Source organism: Pseudophryne corroboree, chromosome 1 (genome assembly GCF_028390025.1).
Source record: "Pseudophryne corroboree isolate aPseCor3 chromosome 1, aPseCor3.hap2, whole genome shotgun sequence".
Lineage (NCBI taxonomy): Eukaryota > Metazoa > Chordata > Amphibia > Anura > Myobatrachidae > Pseudophryne > Pseudophryne corroboree.
In genome coordinates, this window is record NC_086444.1 from 1,202,573,432 (window position 1) to 1,202,596,211 (window position 22,780).

Consider the following 22,780-nt stretch of genomic DNA (forward strand, 5'->3'; position numbering starts at 1 on the left):
TCTGAATAAGAATAGGGCGCACATACGCAAAACAAAGCGTTCCCACTTGCGTTGTGCGCAAATATTCATCATTTGTACCCCAGCAGAGAGCAGACTCAGAATTAGGGCCAGTGTAGGTACATCAGATACAGGATCTCATTAATGTGCCAGTGATGATTTCAGAGCCGCCCTGGGTAACACACGAGGAGTAGCCACACAAACGACTGGCATCGCCGGTCAGCGAAAGGATGGTGCGAAAATTCCAAACGTATGGACATTCGCAAGGTGATCGACAGGAGAGGCAGTCTGTGGGTGGTAACTGACCGTTTACTGGGAGTGTCTGGAAAAAACGCAGGCGTTCCCAAGCGTTTTCAGGGAGGGTGTCTGACGTCAGCTCCGGCGTGCCTGATCACCTCTATCTCTATCTATCAGAAACGTACAGACCATTATACTGTCGCAGGTTAATGTAGAAATATATTAATTTTTTTTTCAAGTCTAACTAGCAAACTAATCTATACCGTTTTACATAATATACATTAGAATTCTTGCACCGTACGCTGTGCAGACTTCGCTGCTACATCAGCTGACCTGCGTCTGCATTAGCCAGTTTCTGACTTAATCTATCATCATCTACTAATTACACAATTCGTTACACAAGTGTGCAGTAACCGTCATCGTGCGAAGACTAGACTATGAGGATACGCATATTAATTCATCACACTTTGCGCCATCTGCACTAGTAAACAATGGCGTGACCTCTACGGACATTAGTTTAACATAGTACCCAAGGGACCATCTTCTCCCCTCACACATGCTAAGCGTCACACGCCTGTCACACACCATTACTTGAACTGCAGCACCGGAATAGAGAGATTAATCTTAAGTGCATGGGACATTGCTGATGCAGGCTGGAGGCAAAGGTCTGTAGGGACTCTGGTTAGCAGCAAAGGTTTCTGGGAAGTGGCTGTGTACAGTATATGAGAAGACACCTCAAAACAATTCTGCATTATAAATCCTCAATATATAGTGATCTTGAACCTCAATCAGCAACGGAAACCCAACTTGTGGATAATTGGACAGTGGGGGACATTCCGAGTTGTTCGCTCGCAAGCTGCTTTTAGCAGCTGTGCAAACGCTAAGCCGCCGCCTACTGGGAGTGAATCTTAGCATATTAAAATTGCGAACGAAAGATTAGCAGAATTGCGAATAGACACTTCTTTGCAGTTTCTGAGTAGCTCCAGACTTACTCGGCATCTGCGATCAGTTCAGTCAGTTTCGTTCCTGGTTTGACGTCACAAACACACCCAGCGTTCGCCCAGACACTCCTCCGTTTCTCCAGCCACTCCCGCGTTTTTCCCAGAAACTGTAGCGTTTTTTCACACACTCCCATAAAACGGCCTGTTTTCGCCCAGAAACACCCACTTCCTGTCAATCACATTACGATCACCAGAACGAAGAAAAAAACCTTGTAATGCCGTGAGTAAAATTCCTAACTGCATAGCAAATTTACTTGGCGCAGTCGCACTGCAGACATTGCACATGCGCATTAGCGACTATTCGCTCCGTTGCGACAAAAAAATAACGAGCGAACAACTCGGAATGACCCCCAGTGTGTATCTAATATTTTTTTGGGGGGGGTAAGTAGGTGCAGCTTAACTCCCAAACTCAGTACTCAAGGCGGCAACTCCAGATTTTATGGATATCCATGCTTGTACACAGGTAGTTACATCAAAATTGACGAAGCCACCTTTCCTCAAGCACCCGCATCCTTAAAACCTGGATTGTGAGGGTGCTTTGATGACAGCGTTTGGCAACTACTGGTCTGTAGCTTCTACAATACGCTGTCCATCCTTCTGACCGGATGAAACGAGAGGGATGTTACTGAATGTGTGTCCAGGGTGACGTGTTTTTAACTTTGGCCAGGATCGACAAGGGGTGGATTAGTATAATGTCTGCACTTCACACTGATGTCGCCATAGAAACTAATAACTAGGTAATCTCTCTAATATGCAATCTTAGCTCACAGTGATAGCGCAGCTCCAGGATTTGGGCAGGAGTCTTAGTTGCATAAATTTGCAAAGTGGTTTCTTTACAGACCTGCACATGACTCAGAATCATTGTAACACGTAAGCATTAAGAGATGCCCATGAAATACAATGAACTTTTTTCTATGCATAATTATTTGTACCCAAACAGAAAAACAGGTTTATTTTTTTTTTACCGTGAGTGATTTGGCCGCAATCATACTAATGAAATACCCCACATATTTTAGCAATAAAGATTGCAGAACACTCTGCATCCCATTCTCTCACCATAAACGATGAATTAGCTGGTTACCCGTCTATGACTAATTTACTGTATTTATTCACTTCGGACCTGATCGCATTGTTGCAAAAATCGCACGGGCAGTCACAATTCGATCGCAACCCGGAAGGATGCTATCGGATAGTGACTGACAAGCGGCGGACGGTCGGGGGCAGCGACGCGGCATTGGCGGGGAGTTGTGCAGAAAACGTAGGCGTGTCGTGCTCGTTTACAGGGCGGCCGGATGATGTCGACTGCACATCCTGCGCCGGAAAACATGGCGCCGGACAGCCTATTCACGCAGAATGGCTGCATATACAGGGTTTCTCTCTATTTCGATTCCTGCGATGCGGTTTGAGATTGAATTGTTACAGTTGAGATTGAATTGTGATTGCATAGCGGAGCGGGGCGGCGCTATACAAAACTGCTACTGAGTCTGAATAACCCCATTACTCTGTGGCATATATTTAGACTAAAAATAAATAAATAAATATATATATATATTTATTAAAAAAAAGCTCCCCAACACCTATTTATTTCAGGCACCTGTCCCCCTTCCATCTCATATAACAGATGAGTGAATGACCCATCTTAAGATTTAGAGTGCGTCACATTTGTTGGGAATAATTTTTATTCGGGAAAACGCTGCAGTGCTGGGCAGTCAGAATTACAAACCATATAAAATATAAGTGCACATAAAGATAACAAGTACAGATGAGGCAGAAAAGGATTTAACATCCTGAGTGAAAACTGGGCAACAAGACAGCGCAAGGGGCTTGACCTACGGATGTCCATTAAATTCACATCAAAGAAACAGGATAAAAATAATACTGCATAACAAACAACCAAATAAATTAAACGGTGCAGATTAAAGTAATAACATTTGGTCCTCCGCTCCATTGCACAATCCGTAAAGCAGGAACACCCAGAGGGCAGGTCACCCGTACTCTCCCGGGGAATCAGAGGCCTCTGGATCCTGTAGAAGTGGAGAGGTCTCATCAGTCTGTGATGTGGGCGTTCCTGTGTGGTATTCCCTCCTGTACCTTCTAGGGTAATATAAACTCAGGCCGGTGGCGACAATAGATGCTATGCAGGCAAAGATGGCAAAATAAAAACTTTCTCCCAGGGAGACATAGTTTGGAGGGGGCTGCATGATCTGGAAGTGCACTTCCTGGGACAGTACAACGTAGAGGTAGGAGCACTGGGCAACAGCTGCCCCCGATGACAAAACTGCAAAGTCATCAGAGAATTTGGTTATTCACACAAATCAGACAATTGCTACAACACAGACTTTGCAAAAAATAGGAATTTAATAGCTACCGGTAATTCCTTTTCTCGTAGTCCGTAGTGGATACTGGGGATCTATACTTTAGTACCATGGGGTATAGTTCAGGTCCACTGGAGCCTGGAACTTTAAAACCTTTAGTATGTGTGCGCTGGCTCCTCCCCTCTATGACCCTCCTACCAGACTCAGTCTAGGAAACTGTGCCCAAGGAGACGGACATACCACGAGAGAAGAAAACAGGTACAACAGTGGTGAGGCACTAAGCCAACACACAACCATAACCGAAAGGAGGGCGCTAACCAAAACAGAGGATAGCAACACCAACCTAAGCAGGATAGCCAAGCTATCCCAACAACAAAATGGGACCGCAACGACAGGCCAACCAAACAGTTACTCAGGTAAGCAGGAATCGAAGCACCGAGACGGGCGCCCAATATCCACTACGGACTATGAGAAAAGGAATTACCGGTAGGTATTAAAACGCTATTTTCTCTTACATCCTAGTGCAGGCCTGGCCAACCTGTGGCTCTCCAGATGTTGTGAAACTACACATCCCAGCTTCCCTGCCACAGTTTTAGCATTCCCTAATAGCAAAACTGTGGCAAAGCATGATGGGACTTGTAGTTTTACAACAGCTGGAGAGCCACAAGTTGGCCAGGCCTGTCCTAGTGGGTACTGGGGATCTGTACTTTAGTACCATGAGGAAGTCCTAAAGCTCCCAAACGGGTGGGAGAGTGCTGAGACCCCTGTAACACCGCCTGACCAAACTGAAGGTCACCCTTGGCCAAGGTGTTGAACTGACAGAACTTAACAAAAAAAGAGTTCGAACCAGACCAAGTAGCAGCTCGGCACAACTGCAAGGCCGAGACACCCCGGGCAGCTGCCCAGGAAGAGCCCACAGATCTCGACGAGTGGGCCTGAATAGACGTCGGCAAAGGCAGAGCCGCCGAAGCTTGTTGAATGGTCAACCTGAGCCAACGAGCAATTGATTGCTTAGAACAGGGGTGGGGAACCTCAGGCCCGAGGGCCGTATAAGGCCCACAGAGCCACTTGATCCGGCCCAGGCAGGCTCACCTAGCCGGGCGCCCGCTGAGATTTTATTACTAGTGGGCGCCTGGCTTCTTACCCTCAGTAACAGCCGGAGGCAGGAGCTCTCTCCTGAGCTCCGGCTTCTGGTTTTGGCAGTGTGCGTGTGCTGCTGTGCGGTGTTATGGGAGAGATGTCATGACTTCTCTCCCATAGTTCTGAGGAACGAGCGGATAGGCGCAGGGCAACAGTCCGGAAGCAGGAGCGGGGCTGGTGAGTACTGTGGTTTTTTTTCCTTTTAATATGTGTGTGTGTAAGCATCGCTACTAGTAAGCATATCTAATGGGGCATAACAACTGACTGGTGGCATATCTAATGGGGCATAACAAGTGATGGGGCATATCTAATGGGGCATAACAAGTGACTGGGGGCATATCTACTGGGGCATAACAACTGACTGCGGGTATATCTACTGGGGGCATAACTACTGACTGGGGGCAGGCTCATTTTTAAGTTAATTTTTGTATGGCCCCCGAAGGATTTTATAAATATCCAAATGGCCCTCGGTAGAAAAAAGGTTCCCCACCCCTGGCTTAGAAGCTGGACAACCAATCTTGGTAGCATCATAAAGGACAAACAGAGAGACAGATTTCCGATGACGAGCAGTCCGTTTGATAAATCTTCAGAGCCCTCACCACATCCAAGGACTCAGGACCAACGAGGCGTCAGGCAACACCAGAAGCACAATGGGTTGATTCACATGAAAACTGACACCACTTTTGGCAAAACTGAGGTCAGGTCCTGAGTTCTGCCCTGTCTTCATGAAAAATCAAATAAGGGCTCTTACAGGATAAGGCCCCCAATTCAGAGACACGTCTAGTAGACACCAATGCTAATAACATCACTGTCTTCCAGGTGACAAATTTCAACTCCACCCTATGTAAGGGTTCAAACCATTCCGATTGAAGAAAGGACAGAACCACATTGAGATCCCACGGAGCCGTGGGAGGAACGAAGGGCAGTTGCATATGAAGAACTCCTTTAAGGAAAGTTTGTACTTCCAGCAACATGGCAAGTTGTTTCTGGAAGAAAATAGAGAGCACCCAAATCTGGACTTTGATGGAAACTAAACGTAGGCCCATATCCACTTACAGGAAAAGTAGAAAACGACACATTCTAAATTCCACGGGAGAAACCTTTCTACTTTCACACCAGGAAAAATACTTTTTCCAGATACGATGATAATGTTTAAACGTAACCATCTTCCTGGCTTGGACCATGGCAGAAATAACCCGGGAGGAAAGACCCTTTCTAGCTAGAATCTCCCTCTCAACTTCCAAGTTGTCAAACATAGCCGCTGTAAGTCTGGATAGATGAACGGACCTTGGTGAAGAAGATACTTTTGAAGCGGCAGAGGCCAGGGATCCTCCAGAGCCATGGTTAGGAGGTCTAAGTACCACACCCGTCGAGGCCAATCTGGGGCAATTAGAATTGCTTGAACGCTTTCCCTTCTTAGTCTTTTTAGAACCCTTGGGATTAGCGGTAATGGAGGGAACAGGTACACAAACTGGTACATCCATGAAGTCGTCAGCACGTCCACTGCTACAGCCTGCGGATCCCTCGTTCTGGAACAATAACGGCCTAGCTTCTTGTTGAGACAAGAAGCCATCAGATCTATCTGCGGATGGCCCCACCAGTGAATTAACTGTTGAAACACCCCCGGATGGAGGTCATGTCTGCTGAGGAAGTCTGCTTCCCAGTTGTCCACTCCTGGAATGAATATGGCTAATAAGGCCCTTGCGTTGGCCTCCGCCCAGATGAGTATTTTTGACACTTCTCCTATCGCCGCTCTGCTTTTTATTCCCCCTTGTTTTGATTTATGTACGCCACCGTCGTGGCGTTGTCCGATTGAACCTGGATCGCCTCATCCTTCAGGAGATGGGAAGCTTGCAGAAGAGCATTGTAAATTGCCCTGAGTTCCAGGATGTTTATCGGCAGAGCAGATTCCTGAACTGACCATATCCCCTGGAACTGGGCGCCTCGGGTCACGACTCCCGAACCCCGGAAGCTGGCATCCGTTGTCAGTAGAATCCATGAGTGGATATTGAAATTCCTGCCTTCTACCAGGTGAGGAACTTGTAGCCGCCATAACAGAAAAATCCGGGCTTTTGGAGATAAGGTCACTTCCTGATGCATGTGAAGATGAGACCCTGACCATTTGTCCAGTAGATCCAGCTGAAATGGCCGGGCATGAAATCTGTCGTATTGGATTGCCTCGTAAGCAACAATAATCCTGCTCAGCAAGCGTATGCAAAGATGTATGGATACCTTGCGAGGACGGAGGACTGAGCAGGCCATAGCCTGGATAGCCAGGGCCTTGTCCATCGGAAGAAACACCTTTTGAGACACCGTATCCAGTATCATTCCCAGGAAATGAAGATGTTGGGTCGGTTCCAGGTGTGATTTCTGGAAATTTAGGATCCACCCATGATCCGTAAGCAGGCGAGTCGTAAGACAAATGCTGTGCAATAGAAGCTCCCTGGACATAGCCTTTATCAGGAGATCGTCCAAGTAGGGGACTATGTTGACTCCCATCATGCGCAGTTGCACCATCATCTCCGCCATGACCTTGGTGAAGACCCTCGGAGCTGTGAACAGGCCAAAGGGCAAAGCCTGAAACTGGAAATGGTCGTCCAAAATGACGAACCTGAGGTAAGCCTGATGACGAGGCCACATGGGAATGTGTAGGTAAGCATCCTTGACATCTAGGGATACCAGGAATTCTCCCTCTTCAAGACCGGACACCACTGCCCGCAGGGATTCCATCTTGAATTTAAATACCCGCAGATACGGGTTTAGAGACTTCAGGTTTAAGATGGGTCGCACCAAACCGTCTGGTTCTGGAACGACAAAAAGACTGGGGTAAAACCCCCTGTTGCGTAACGGAGGTACTGGAACCACCACCCCTTTCCGCAAAAGTTTTTGAATAGCCTCTTGCAAGGTAACTTTTGCTATGGGTAAAACTGGCAAGCCCGATTTGAAAAATCTGTGAGGAGGAAGTGCTTGAAATTCCAGCCGGTATCCCAGCAGGACTTCGCCCACACGTGGGCGAAGAGTTGAAGGCGAGCACAGACCTGAAAGTAGCCTTGCTGCTGGGGTCAACAGTCACGTGGAAGGCTTAGCAGCAGGGGATCCGGTGGCCTGGTCTAGGGAGGCAGCAGCTGCAGGTTTACCTGACTTACCACGAGATCCTCTGGGAGTGGTGGAGACCCCTAAGCCCGTGCCTTTGAACCTTGCCACATGAAAGGACTGCAAGGAGGGTCCTGTGTAAGAACGTCTAGCAGGTGGCGCATCCGACGGCAGATAGGTAGACTTACCCGCCGTTGCCTGGGAGATCCATTTATTTAATTTGTCGCCAAACAAGGCCTCTCATCCACATCAGGCTGATCAGAATGAGACTGGAGCACCTGTGGAAGTGAGCGTTTATGTGAAACCAACAGAGGGGGCTGAGAAGCCTTTCTGGTATCTGCTGCTTTAGCCATACAATCAATAGACTGTTTCAACAACTGTCTAAGCAGTCAGGTGCCTGTGAACTGTGTCCCTGTGGAGATAAGAAGCACTGTTCACACATGAGGGACCCCGCTGATAAAGGGGTAGAGTTACAAGCAGCACACATGTCCACAGACATTTACACAACAGTAATACACCTCCACACAGACCCTAGAGAGCCCCTGGAGTGACACTGAGGAACGGAGACCAGCACACAAAACACAGCAGCACAGTGTGTGAAATTATGTGTACAACCTGATGGAAGTGCGGCGGCGCTACAGCTGGTGAGCCCCCCCCGCTATGACCCCCTGGTACCAGTACAGAGTCTAACAGCGTGGGTCCCTGGAGGAGCAGCGTGCATGTAGCCTTGATGATCCGCAGCAGCAGGAAATGGCGCCTTCCCGCCTCTGGTCCCACTCCGGGAAGCCCCGCCCCTTGCAATGGCGCGCGGTCCCTGTAGTTTTATACTGGCCATGTTACATCAAATATACATAACAGTACACACAAAGCCTTGATTGACAGTGAGCACTGCGGGGCATGAGCCCTGAGCCAGTGTAGTCCACAGCGGGCACCGCAGCTCGTGGCCGCCACATGACATGCCGCCAATACCGCACCGGGGACCCGCTAACCGGGTGTGATCAGGAGCTCAGTGTCCTGTCAGCTGGGATTACGAACAATTAAACCTCAGGAGGTTGGTTCGGGGTCCCCTCTAAGTCCCACGAAGCAGGTAGTCTTGTCTGCCAACCAGGACTACCTGAAAATAATAAAATAAAAACCAAAGGAAACTCTCTGGAACTCCAGAGAAATGCACCCGGCTCTTGGGCACATTTTTCTAAACTGAGTCTGGTAGGCGGGGCATAGAGGGGAGGAGCCAGCACACACATACACACACTAACGGTTTTTAAAGTGCCAGGCTCCAGTGGACCCAATCTATACCCCATGGTACTAAAGTACAGATCCCCAGTATCCACTAGGATGTAAGAGAAAAATAAAATACTGAGGTCACGTGACAAATAGTCTGGACTATCATGTGACAGTTTTAGATTTCAACAAAAATAAATGAATGTCACAAGCTTCCTGTTATGTGATGTTCAAGATATTCCAACGTGCCATAGGAAAAGCACCACTTGCCAGATCACAGAAGCTCTATAAATACATTTTTACATAACATGCAGCTTTACAAGCATGAACACTGGTGCCATCTGGTGGGAGCATTGTATACACGCAGTGTCAGAAATGAAACAGTCTAAATGGGACTTTTTAGATGCCAAAACAACGGTCACAATTTAATTGTGTTTGGCCGCCCATGCACATTTGCGCATGTTGCGCTTAAACAGACAAGGTTTAGCCGGCTAAACCCACCTAAACTCCGTGATTTGGATTTTGTCTCACACCTCAGGAGGCTTTGAGAAGAAATGTATCCTCCACAGCTGCTGGGCACCCAAATGGCAGAACTGAATTGCTTCCGCTGGGCGCCCTCTAGTGGCGGTCGCGGAAAAAAAACATTTGAATCGTCCCCAAAGACCGCAAAACACAAAGGGAAGAGAGTGTCTTGCTCATCTACTCAGTATAATTGGGTAGATATTATATCTGAAACTATATGTAAATAAAACAGCTGCCTGCAGTCATTATGGTTTACAGGGAGGGGAATTATCTAACAAAACGTCATCTTATCAGAATGCAGGGAGGTTAGTTACACGTGCGCTAAACAAAAACTTAAAAGGAAAGCGGCGAGATTCCCTTTCTCCAATTGTGGCCAACCTACAGAATATCATGCATCAGTTGTGGTTAGTGATCTCTGGTCTGTACAATGACCAAATGGATATAAAAACTTATTTGGTGTCTTAGTATTCTGTGTGCACAGGTAAATCATTATTTTTCTTTTTTTTTTGAGGCTATAAACATTTTGGGGCTGATTCAATTCTTACGTAGGGATTTAGCTCCTAGACGCGATTGAAGTAAGTAATTCCCCAGACCAACTGCGAGGCTGCATTTATTGCAAATTTCTGTTCTTCTACCCTCCTGAAGAACAAGCAGAAATCAGCGTAAATACGCATTTAGCGCAGAAGAAGCTGCTTAACCCGTCTAATCCTGTACATACTTACGCAAAATTGTGGCCGGTGCCGGAATTAAGATTTTTTTTTAGGTTTCCCCCCAATAAGCCTAAGGATAGTTACCGGTGATGAAGTGCAGGGCAGGAGACACTTTCATCCCCATTATCGTCCAAAAGCGGGTGTCCAGGAAGTCCAGTAAGAAAGCAGAGAAGCCGAATACAATACTGGCGTAGCAGCAGGTCAGGATCAGGACCAGGACACACAGACCCTTCTCATAGAGCAGATAGTACGGACCTATCCAAAGACAAAAGACACCCAGTAAATAGCTGAACACAATAAACTTTAATAATAAAATATTAGCCCATTGTTCCCTGCCTTGCAGAGGTGCTCAGAATTGGTCTGCAGATGGTGACAATGTAGGTGCTGTAATAAGCTGTGGTGTTAATTACCCTGGCTGGTTATGATAGAAGCCTTCTAGAATAATTATAAATGGTGTGCGTGCTTTGGATAGGGGGGTAGTGGTTGCGCTCAGTGTTGCGATGGTCCCAACGCAGCAACTGACCGGCGCAGGACATTATACCTCTCAGAACGCTACACGCAGCAACTATAACACAAGTCATAGAACGTGACGGCAGATAGGAACCTCTGGGGCCATCTAGTCTGCCCGTTTATATTTTATCCTTTTGATAACTTCAACCCTATTTGTTACAGAAACGGCAGATAAGTCATGTTAAAAATCTCTATTAGTTACTAAAAGAATTGTGAAACAGCTTTAAATCAAATACAAATGGCTAGAATTTGGTCCTGTAATTATTCAGGTGTTTAATTGCTAGGATGCCCCCACCAGATACCTGCTCCAATCAGCATCACACAACTAGTTAGGAAACCGTCCTTTATACTTAAACCTATTTGCAATGCATCTCATCTATACATCTGCCCCCCTGTACCATGAACCCTACGTATAAACTGTAACCCCCAATGTTTCTGTCATCTCATCCTATCACTGATTATAACATATTATACCTGTATCTTATCTATACACCCATCCCATATACGCATAATACGATACATCCGTCCCATCCCCCGTACATATAACACCATACAACTGACCCCCCCCGCACACAACACTATACACCTGTCCCCCCCAATACACATAACACTATACACCTGTCCCCCCAATGCACATAACACTATACACCTGTCCCCCCCAATACACAACACTATACACCTGTCCCCCCAATACACATAACACTATACACCTGTCCCCACAGTACACATAACACTATACACCTGTCCCCCCCAATGAACATAACACTATACACCTGTCCCCCCCAATGAACATAACACTATACACCTGTCCCCCCAATGCACATAACACTATACACCTGTCCCCCCCAGTACACATAACACTATACACCTGTCCCCCCCAGTACACATAACACTATACACCTGTCCCCCCCAGTACACATAACACTATACACCTGTCCCCCCCAGTACACATAACACTATACACCTGTCCCCCCAGTACACATAACACTATACACCTGTCCCCCCCAGTACACATAACACTATACACCTGTCCCCCCCAGTACACATAACACTATACACCTGTCCCCCCCAGTACACATAACACTATACACCTGTCCCCCCCAGTACACATAACACTATACACCTGTCCCCCCCAGTACACATAACACTATACACCTGTCCCCCCCAGTACACATAACACTATACACCTGTCCCCCCCAGTACACATAACACTATACACCTGTCCCCCCCAGTACACATAACACTATACACCTGTCCCCCCCAGTACACATAACACTATACACCTGTCCCCCCCAGTACACATAACACTATACACCTGTCCCCCCCAGTACACATAACACTATACACCTGTCCCCCCCAGTACACATAACACTATACACCTGTCCCCCCCAGTACACATAACACTATACACCTGTCCCCCCCAGTACACATAACACTATAAACCTGTCCCCCCCAGTACACATAACACTATAAACCTGTCCCCCCCCAGTACACATAACACTATAAACCTGTCCCCCCCCAGTACACATAACACTATACACCTGTCCCCCCCCAGTACACATAACACTATACACCTGTCCCCCCAGTACACAACACTATACACCTGTCCCCCCAGTACACAACAGTATACATCTGCCCTCCCTCCCTCTGTACACAACACTATACCATACTTGCCTACCTGACCCTCTCCATGAGGGAGATAATGCTCTGTTCCTGGACTTTCCTGGTAATGTATGATTGCCATCACCTGTGGTGAAAGTCCAGGAACAGAGCATTTTCTCCCTCATGGAGAGGGTCAGGTAGGCAAGTATGCACTATACACCTGTCCCCCCCAGTACACATAACACTATACACCTGTCCCCCCCACACCCTGATACATCATGCTCGCGGCTCCCCCCTGCCCCTACCGGTCTCGGTGAGGTTGAAGCCCCGGTGCAGCACATAGGCCGGCCCATACACGTACTCCCGGCCCTCCATCTGCACCAGCAGCCAGCTGGGATCGGCCAGGGCGGTGCAGGCGCTCACCACGGCCAGGGTCTGGGAGAAAGCCGCCGGCAGACAGCGCTGGGAGAGAGTGAGGGCACCGGCCGCCAACTCCGGGCTCCTGTGTCCCGAGCAGGGCTGCAGCGCCATCTTCCCCGCTGTCACCCAGCTACTTCCGTCAGCGCCATCTTGCTGCTCCTGCTGCCGCGCCCGTCTCTGCGGTGGCCCCTGGGGACTGCTGGGTACAGAGCTTCCGGTCACAGTGTGAGGGATCCCGGGAACGGAGAGCTCCCCCTGCTGGCGGTCGTGGGAGGAGGACCGCCGCTGTGCTGCTGCCGCTGCTGACGACTCAGGGACAGAAATTCCCAGCAGGTAGTGCGACCGGCCTCCACCTGGGAGTGACTTCCTGCTCCAGCTGCTCCTCCTGCTCCTGCTGCTGGAAGGTTACATGGAGACAGATTTAGGGGCCTATTTATGTGTCAGCCTTCCCCTGGCGTGCCTGAATGTGCCAGGACTAAGACGCTGGCTGTTCGCACCTCGCTGTAACGCAGCCGGTGACTCTTTAGATGCCACCACCACTGGCGCAGCATTGCCCCACAGCAGGAGCAGTTTCTCCCGCTGACCGTGGCCCCTGTGTCTGTGCGTTAAGGAGCGCAACTGCTTTTGCTGACGCAAATAACACACCCAGGAACGTCCGTCGTTTTGTTGCCCCATTTCTGATACCGCCTGTCAGGATGGCGAGAGCACCTTTGGGCCTACACGCATTGCACCGTGGGGGTTATGAAAATAATTGCTCAACTGTGTGCACATGGGAGAAGCGTGCGTACTGCCTGCACCTCTACCCATTGAGGTCTCCAAATATCGTTTCTCAATGGTTTTAAACCACAGGACGGAAGCCATAGATGATTTGTGTTTTACATATTCGTAAAACGCATTTGTGAGTCGGTATTGAGCTAAGCCATCGATATTATACCATTGGTGACTGGCCAACGATGGTGAAACCACTCACTAGCAACCTCAGACCATTGATGGTTATTGGGCCATCAATGGTTAACCCTACCAAATAACAGCAAGGGAAAGCATAGCAATGGTCCATATACAAGTCTGGAGAGCTGGTAGGCTATATGGTCCTGATTCAGAGGTGCACGGAAACCACATGCAATCCCGATGTTTGTGCACTGATTTTAGACATATTGCTTGCTGCTTGCCCTGACCTTGGATTGTATGTTGAACTTTGCCTTGCTCACTGCCTGCCCTGACCTAGGAATGTTTACTGTATCTGCTCTGCACCTCGCATAGATTGTTGGCCACATAAAGAGTAATCCGTCACGCTATGGATCAAAACGTCCGCTCTTCAATCCTTCTACACGCATATGCATGGTGCCATGTGTGCAGCTGCCTTCTGGGACAATGCGCAGTTTGCGGATATCCATGGAATTGGCAAGCTTTGTACTTGTGTCCAACTGGAAACCAATCCTGTATATTCCAACAAGACAATCACTCAGCATATGACAAAACACGTGTACTGTATTGATGGCTTAAATACAAAGAAAAATATAAAATCAATCTTCTGGAGTAGCACAGACCTTACAGCTAGTGATGAGCGGGTTCGGTTTCTCGGAAACCGAACCGCCCCGAACTTCACCCTTTTTACACGGGTCCGAGCCATGCTCGGATTCTCCCGTATGGCTCGGTTAACCCGAGCGCGCCCGAACATCATCATCCCGCTGTCGGATTCTCGCGAGATTCGGATTCTATATAAGCAGCCGCGCGTCGCCGCCATTTTCACTCGTGCATTGGAAATGTTAGGGAGAGGACGTGGCTGGCGTCCTCTCCGTTTATTCATTGTTGAGTTGATGCAAATATTTGTGCTTGCTTATATCATTGTGGGGACTGGGGAGCAGCTTTATATTAATATAGGAGGAGTACAGTGCAGAGTTTTGCTGATCAGTGACCACCAGTTTTATCCGTTCTCTGCCTGAAAAAAACACTTCATATCTGTGCTCAGTGTGCTGCATATATCTGTGCTCACACTGCTTAATTGTGGGGACTGGGGAGCAGCTGTATTATATAGCAGGAGTACAGTGCAGAGTTTTGCTGACAGTGACCACCAGTATACGTTGTCTGCCTGAAAAACACTCCATATCTGTGCTCAGTGTGCTGCTTTATTGTGGGGACTGGGGAGTCGGGACCACCAGTATAATATTATATAGGAGGAGTACAGTGCAGAGTTTTGCTGACACAGTGACCACCAGTATATATATAGCAGTACGGTACGGAAGGCCACTGCTGTACCTACCTCTGTGTCGTCATTAAGTATACTATCCATCTACATTCTAATTCTATACCTGTGGTGCATTTTAGTTTTGCAGTTTGCTGACACAGTGACCACCAGTATATATAGCAGTACGGTACGGAAGGCCACTGCTGTACCTACCTCTGTGTCGTCATTAAGTATACTATCCATCTACATTCTATACCTGTGGTGCATTTTAGTTTTGCAGTTTGCTGACACAGTGACCACCAGTATATATAGCAGTACGGTACGGAAGGCCACTGCTGTACCTACCTCTGTGTCGTCATTAAGTATACTATCCATCTACATTCTATACCTGTGGTGCATTTTAGTTTTGCAGTTTGCTGACACAGTGACCACCAGTATATATAGCAGTACAGTACGGAAGGCCACTGCTGTACCTACCTCTGTGTCGTCATTAAGTATACTATCCATCTACATTCTATACCTGTGGTGCATTTTAGTTTTGCAGTTTGCTGACACAGTGACCACCAGTATATATAGCAGTACAGTACGGAAGGCCACTGCTGTACCTACCTCTGTGTCGTCATTAAGTATACTATCCATCTACATTCTATACCTGTGGTGCATTTTAGTTTTGCAGTTTGCTGACACAGTGACCACCAGTATATATAGCAGTACGGTACGGAAGGCCACTGCTGTACCTACCTCTGTGTCGTCATTAAGTATACTATCCATCTACATTCTGTACCTGTGGTGCATTTTAGTTGTGCGCAGTATATATAGTAGTAGGCCATTGCTATTGATACTGGCATATAATTCCACACATTAAAAAATGGAGAACAAAAATGTGGAGGTTTAAATAGGGAAAGATCAAGATCCACTTCCACCTCGTGCTGAAGCTGCTGCCACTAGTCATGGCCGAAACGATGAAATGCCATCAACGTCTTCTACCAAGGCCGATGCCCAATGTCATAGTAGAGAGCATGTAAAATCCAAAAAACAAAAGTTCAGTAAAATGACCCAAAAATCAAAATTGAAAGCGTCTGATGAGAAGCGTAAACTTGCCAATATGCCATTTACGACACGGAGTGGCAAGGAACGGCTGAGGCCCTGGCCTATGTTCATGGCTAGTGGTTCAGATTCACATGAGGATGGAAGCACTCATCCTCTCGCTAGAAAAATGAAAAGACTTAAGCTGGCAAAAGCACAGCAAAGAACTGTGCGTTCTTCTAAATCACAAATCCCCAAGGAGAGTCCAATTGTGTCGGTTGCGATGCCTGACCTTCCCAACACTGGACGGGAAGAGCTTGCGCCTTCCACCATTTGCACGCCCCCTGCAAGTGCTGGAAGGAGCACCCGCAGTCCAGTTCCTGATAGTCAAATTGAAGATGTCACTGTTGAAGTACACCAGGATGAGGATATGGGTGTTGCTGGCGCTGGGGAGGAAATTGACAAGGAGGATTCTGATGGTGAGGTGGTTTGTTTAAGTCAGGCACCCGGGGAGACACCTGTTGTCCGTGGGATGAATATGGCCATTGACATGCCTGGTCAAAATACAAAAAAAATCAGCTCTTCGGTGTGGAATTATTTCAACACAAATGCGGACAACAGGTGTCAAGCCGTGTGTTGCCTTTGTCAAGCTGTAATAAGTAGGGGTAAGGATGCTAACCACCTCGGAACATCCTCCCTTATACGTCACCTGCAGCGCATTCATCATAAGTCAGTGACAAGTTCAAAAACTTTGGATGACAGCGGAAGCAGTCCACTGACCACTAAATCCCTTCCTCTTGTAACCAAGCTCCTGCAAACCACACTACCAACTCCCTCAGTGTCAATTTCCTCCTTACCCAGGAAAGCCAATAGTCCTGCAGGCCATGTCACTGGCAAGTCTGACGAGTCCTCTCCTGCCTGGGATTCCTCCGATGCATCCTTGAGTGTAACGCCTACTGCTGCTGGCGCTGCTGTTGTAGCTGCTGGGAGTCGATCGTCATCCCAGAGGGGAAGTCGGAAGGCCACTTGTACTACTTCCAGTAAGCAATTGACTGTCCAACAGTCCTTTGCGAGGAAGATGAAATATCACAGCAGTCATCCTGCTGCAAAGCAGATAACTCAGGCCTTGGCAGCCTGGGCGGTGAGAAACGTGGTTCCGGTATCCACCGTTAATTCAGAGGCAACTAGAGACTTGATTGATGTACTGTGTCCCCGGTACCAAATACCATCTAGGTTCCATTTCTCTAGGCAGGCGATACCGAAAATGTACACAGACGTCAGAAAAAGAGTCACCAGTGTCCTAAATAATGCAGTTGTACCCAATGTCCACTTAACCACGGACGTGTGGACAAGTGGAGCAGGGCAGACTCAGGACTATATGACTGTGACAGCCCACTGGGTAGATGTATTGCTGCGTGCAGCAAGAACAGCAGCGGCGGCACCAGTAGCAGCATCTCGCAAATGCCAACTCGTTCCTAGGCAGGCTACGCTTTGTATCACCGCTTTCCAGAAGAGGCACACAGCTGACAACCTCTTACGGAAACTGAGGAAGATCATCGCAGAATGGCTTACCCCAATTGGACTCTCCTGGGGATTTGTGACATCGGACAACGCCAGCAATATTGTGCGTGCATTACATCTGGGCAAATTCCAGCACGTCCCATGTTTTGCACATACATTGAATTTGGTGGTGCAGAATTATTTAAAAAACGACAGGGGCGTGCAAGAGATGCTGTCGGTGGCCCGAAGAATTGCGGGCCACTTTCGGCATTCAGCCACCGCGTACAGAAGACTGGAGCACCACCAAACAATCCTGAACCTGCCCTGCCATCATCTGAAGCAAGAGGTGGTAACGAGGTGGAATTCAACCCTCTATATGCTTCAGAGGATGGAGGAGCAGCAAAAGGCCATTCAAGCCTATACATCTGCCCACGATATAGGCAAAGGAGGGGGAATACACCTGACTCAAGCGCAGTGGAGAATGATTTCAATGTTGTGCAAGGTTCTGCAACCCTTTGAACTTGCCACACGTAAAGTCAGTTCAGACACTGCCAGCCTGAGTCAGGTCATTCCCCTCATCAGGCTTTTGCAGAAGAAGCTGGAGACATTGAAGGAGGAGCTAAAACAGAGCTATTCCGCTAGGCATGTGGGACTTGTGGATGGAGCCCTTAATTCGCTTAACCAGGATTCACGGGTGGTCAATCTGTTGAAATCAGAGCACTACATTTTGGCCACCGTGCTCGATCCTAGATTTAAAACCTACGTTGTATCTCTCTTTCCGGCAGAGACAAGTCTGCAGAGGTTCAAAGACCTGCTGGTGAGAAAATTGTCAAGTCAAGCGGAACGTGACCCGTCAACATCTCCTCCTTCACATTCTACCGCAACTGGGGGTGCGAGGAAAAGGCTAAGAATTCCGAGCCCACCCGCTGGCGGTGATGCAGGGCAGTCTGGAGCGAGTGCTGACATCTGGTCCGGACTGAAGGACCTGCCAACGATTACTGACATGTCGTCTACTGTCACTGCATATGATTCTCTCACCATTGAAAGAATGGTGGAGGATTATATGAGTGACCGCATCCAAGTAGGCACGTCAGACAGTCCGTACGTATACTGGCAGGAAAAAGAGGCAATTTGGAGGCCCTTGCACAAACTGGCTTTATTCTACCTAAGTTGCCCTCCCTCCAGTGTGTACTCCGAAAGAGTGTTTAGTGCAGCCGCTCACCTTGTCAGCAATCGGCGTACGAGGTTACTTCCAGAAAATGTGGAGAAGATGATGTTCATCAAAATGAATTATAATCAATTCCTCCGTGGAGACATTCACCAGCAATTGCCTCCAGAAAGTACACAGGGATCTGAGATGGTGGATTCCAGTGAGGACGAATTAATAATCTGTGAGGAGGTGGATGTACACAGTGAAAGGGGTGAGGAATCGGAGGATGATGATGATGTCCACCACATCTTGCCTCTGTAGAGCCAGTTTGTGCAAGGAGAGATTGCTTCTTTTTTGGTGGGGGCCCAAACCAACCAGTCATTTCAGTCACAGTCGTGTGGCAGACCCTGTCGCTGAAATGATGGGTTCGTTAAAGTGTGCATGTCCTGTTTATACAACATAAGGGTGGGTGGGAGGGCCCAAGGACAATTCCATCTTGCACCTCTTTTTCTTTCATTTTTCTTTGCATCATGTGCTGTTTGGGGACAATTTTTTTGAAGTGCCATCCTGTCTGACACTGCAGTGCCACTCCTAGATGGGCCAGGTGTTTGTGTCGGCCACTTGTGTCGCTTAGCTTAGTCACACAGCGACCTTTGTGCGCCTCTTTTTTTCTTTGCATCATGTGCTGTTTGGGGACAATTTTTTTGAAGTGCCATCCTGTCTGACACTGCAGTGCCACTCATAGATGGGCCAGGTGTTTGTGTCGGCCACTTGTGTCGCTTAGCTTAGTCACACAGCGACCTTGGTGCGCCTCTTTTTTTCTTTGCATCATGTGCTGTTTGGGGACAATTTTTTTGAAGTGCCATCCTGTCTGACACTGCAATGCCACTCCTAGATGGGCCAGGTGTTTGTGTCGGCCACTTGTGTCGCTTAGCTTAGTCACACAGCGACCTTGGTGCGCCTCTTTTTTTCTTTGCATCATGTGCTGTTTGGGGACTATTTTTATGAAGTGCCATCCTGTCTGACACTGCAGTGCCACTCCTAGATGGGCCAGGTGCTTGTGTCGGCCACTTGTATCGCTTATCTTAGTCACACAGCGACCTTGGTGCGCCTCTTTTTTTCTTTGCATCATGTGCTGTTTGGGGACTATTTTTATGAAGTACCATCCTGCCTGACACTGCAGTGCCACTCCTAGATGGGCCAGGTGTTTGTGTTGGCCACTTGTGTCGCTTAGCTTAGCCATCCAGCGACCTCGGTGCAAATTTTAGGACTAAAAATAATATTTTGAGGTGTGAGGTGTTCAGAATAGACTGGAAATGAGTGGAAATTATGGTTATTGAGGTTAATAATACTATGGGATCAAAATGACCCCCAAATTCTATGATTTAAGCTGTTTTTTAGGGTTTTTTGAAAAAAACACCCGAATCCAAAACACACCCGAATCTGACAAAACATTTTCGGTGAGGTTTTGCCACAACGCGTCCGAATCCAAAACACGGCCGCGGAACCGAATCCAAAACCAAAACACAAAACCCGAAAAATGTCCGGTGCACATCACTACTTACAGCTATGCAGAATTCCTAATCATTTGAAAATTGCTGATCAATATTGGAAAGACAAATGGACAAAAATTCAGTGTTCAGATGTGCTGAACTGGTAATGGCTGGATGGAATAGACTCATACCGTAGCTGTCAATCCTTCAGTAGTTACTTCTACCAAATATATGGTTTTCGTGGTCTTATTCGCCAGTGTTTGACTTTTCTATTTATGGAACGAACATACAGATTTCCAACTTTAATTAACTTTTATACATTCTGTTGAAAAGCGCTTTATTATCGTCAGGATAAAAACTTTTAATTTGTGCATGAAAAATGAGATTAGTACTACGTCTACCCCAAAATATGAAATCTGTTGGTTAATGTTTGATAGACTTTAAACACTTGTGCAAATGCCAGGGAATTCCCACCAAATGAGGAATGCTGCTCCAGGAAACAAGGTGGTCATTCAGATCTGATTGCTGGCCTGCGTTTTTTGCTGCCCTGCTATCAGGTAGTTGCCGCCTACAGGGGGAGGGGAAAATCGCTGTGCAAGTGTGCGATCGCTTCTGTTGCAGAGCTGCACAAGTCTCTGCACAACCCAGGACTTACTTATCCAGTGCGATAGAATCCTGCTGATCGGGGCCGGAGCTGACGCCAGACACCCTCCATGAAAAAGCTTGAGCCCGCCTGCATTTTTCTGTACACTCCCTGAAAATGGTCAGTTTCCACCCACAAATGGCCTCTTCCTGCCTTTCTTCTTGCGAATGCCTGTGCGAATGGATTCTTCACACAATCCCGTCGTTGACCGGCGATCCCCGTTGCAGCTGTGCAATGCACCAGTGCAGTGAGGTGCATCGGCATGCGCAGTTCAGATCTGATCACCAACTGTGCGAAATCGCACAGCAGCAATGAGATCCGAATTACCCCCCAAGTCTCATGTCCAGCAGGTATTCAGCAAGCCTGGGAACATTTCATGTAATATGCCATGGTATCGGTACATCCAAGACAGAGATTTATACTGGGTTTCAAGAACAGAGGTGTTCTACAAGCTAACAATCGTGTAGTGGAAGACTCCTACCCTGTCAGAATATGCAAAATCATGGCCACATTCTTGCTGTCAATGGAAAAGAAAACTTTTGGGGGGAGGATTGAAATGTTTATGTTCACCCAGCAACGATTATTAAAATGGAGTGACCTATCTGTGTTGTATCAAGGCACCATGCCTCAAAGAATGTCAGATCCGATCTTAGAACAACCACCCTTACCAAAGGCTGCATGTGGTTTTTAACTTGGCAATAGATCAGAACTCCCAATCACGCAACCACACTTTGATATTAATGGCTTCAAAAGGTTAGCACGTTGCACTTACCAAAAGCTGACCTATTCAAAGGGGTCCCTCCCTATTCTATATCCTCATTGCCCCAGCAGAACAACCAGGCGGGGAATTGTGGATTGTGCATAATTGAGGTCAAGGGGGAAATGGTGGTGGAGATGTGAGGTAGGTTTCAGAACTTCCAGCATGCTAAGGTAAGAACTAAGAGTCGGGTGGGAAACCAAGGCGATATCTCAGAGCGGGAGTGGTATGACATGTCAACAATCATCAAGTCAACATGAAAATGTCTTCATGGTTGAACTGTCAGCATGTTAACAGGGACCATGTCAACATTCTGTTCGACATGATGAACTGTCAACAAACTGTCCCTGGACTTCCGGTGGGTGGCGCATCCAAGATGGCCACGTTTTAGAAGAGCTCTGCTCTAACAGGCCCTATCCATTGCCATCCGCCCGCTCCTGTGTTGCCTGGCTCGACATCTTGCCTGGCCCTTGCTCCCTGGAGGCTGCTGAACCCGGTGGTACCCTGCTCGGACGTGTGGCGTGGCTGGAGGCCCTACTCCCCGGAGTCAGGCCCGTGATCGGGCCGTCGCATGGTGGATGCTGGCGTTGCTTCCCCCTCTGCCTGGCTGGATCTCCCCCCCCGACGCTGCCTTACCTCGGGGGTCGCTGCCTTTCCCCGCTGCCCTGGGACCGTTTGCTGTGCCTCCTGTGACCGGGCTCGTTGTGGCTGCTCACCCGTCTCGACGGCGCCTCTGTGAGGTTAAGCTCACTGGCGTCCTGGCTGACCGGACCCTCTTCTGCCACTGCGGTGTGGGGTCACCTTCGCTGGGACGACGGCGCGGTTCTCCTCTTCTTCCCCCGGCTCGCACCCTCTACACTCCCGCCTGCCTGCAGTGCTGCCGCAAGGGAACTTTCTGGTGTGGCGCGCTGGCCGCTGGATGCCCGGGCGGTTGCGTGACCTACGTGTGTGGAATCACCCCGGCCGCTGCCCCGTGTGGATGCCCATCTTCCCCCCTACCCCCTCAAGGGTTGACTGTTCGCGCCCGCTGTATATATAAGGGCTGCATTGTGCACTGCTGGGATCATCTGGCGGTGTGCTGTGGGAGTTGCGTAACCCACACTCCTGCTGTGCTTATGTGCTGCTTGGGGGGTCCTGACTGGTGGGGCTATTGCGAGAGGGTCAAGCTGGAGACCCCTATACAACTATTTTATGCCTGAGGGTCCTGAGTGGCTCCCACTCTCCCCATTACTGACTTTCAGATAGACTTGCTGTCTGT

At 48.3% G+C, this 22,780-nt stretch overlaps 1 protein-coding gene across 1 annotated transcript; it reads right to left on the reverse strand.

The window, feature by feature from the left end:
- Positions 1 to 2,896: 2,896 nt before the first annotated feature.
- On the reverse strand, positions 2,897 to 13,085 carry LOC134930435 (transmembrane protein 127-like). Its single transcript, XM_063925338.1, has 3 exons — positions 12,654 to 13,085; positions 10,321 to 10,491; positions 2,897 to 3,513 (listed from the first exon to the last, which is right to left on the reverse strand). The coding sequence occupies exons 1-3, from the start codon at positions 12,877 to 12,879 to the stop codon at positions 3,221 to 3,223; spliced, it is 690 nt and encodes a 229-aa protein (XP_063781408.1). The 5' UTR covers positions 12,880 to 13,085; the 3' UTR covers positions 2,897 to 3,220.
- Positions 13,086 to 22,780: the final 9,695 nt, after the last annotated feature.

Bases quoted from the DNA above. Each gene is read 5' to 3' on its own strand.
- LOC134930435 (XM_063925338.1), bottom strand. From the start codon at position 12,879: ATGGCGCTGCAGCCCTGCTCGGGACACAGGAGCCCGGAGTTGGCGGCC. The intron at 10,492-12,653 runs GTAGGGGCAGGG...GTCTTTGGATAG, and splicing joins CTTCAACCTCACCGAGACCG to GTCCGTACTATCTGCTCTAT. The intron at 3,514-10,320 runs GTAACTATCCTT...ATGACTTTGCAG, and splicing joins TGCCCTGCACTTCATCACCG to TTTTGTCATCGGGGGCAGCT.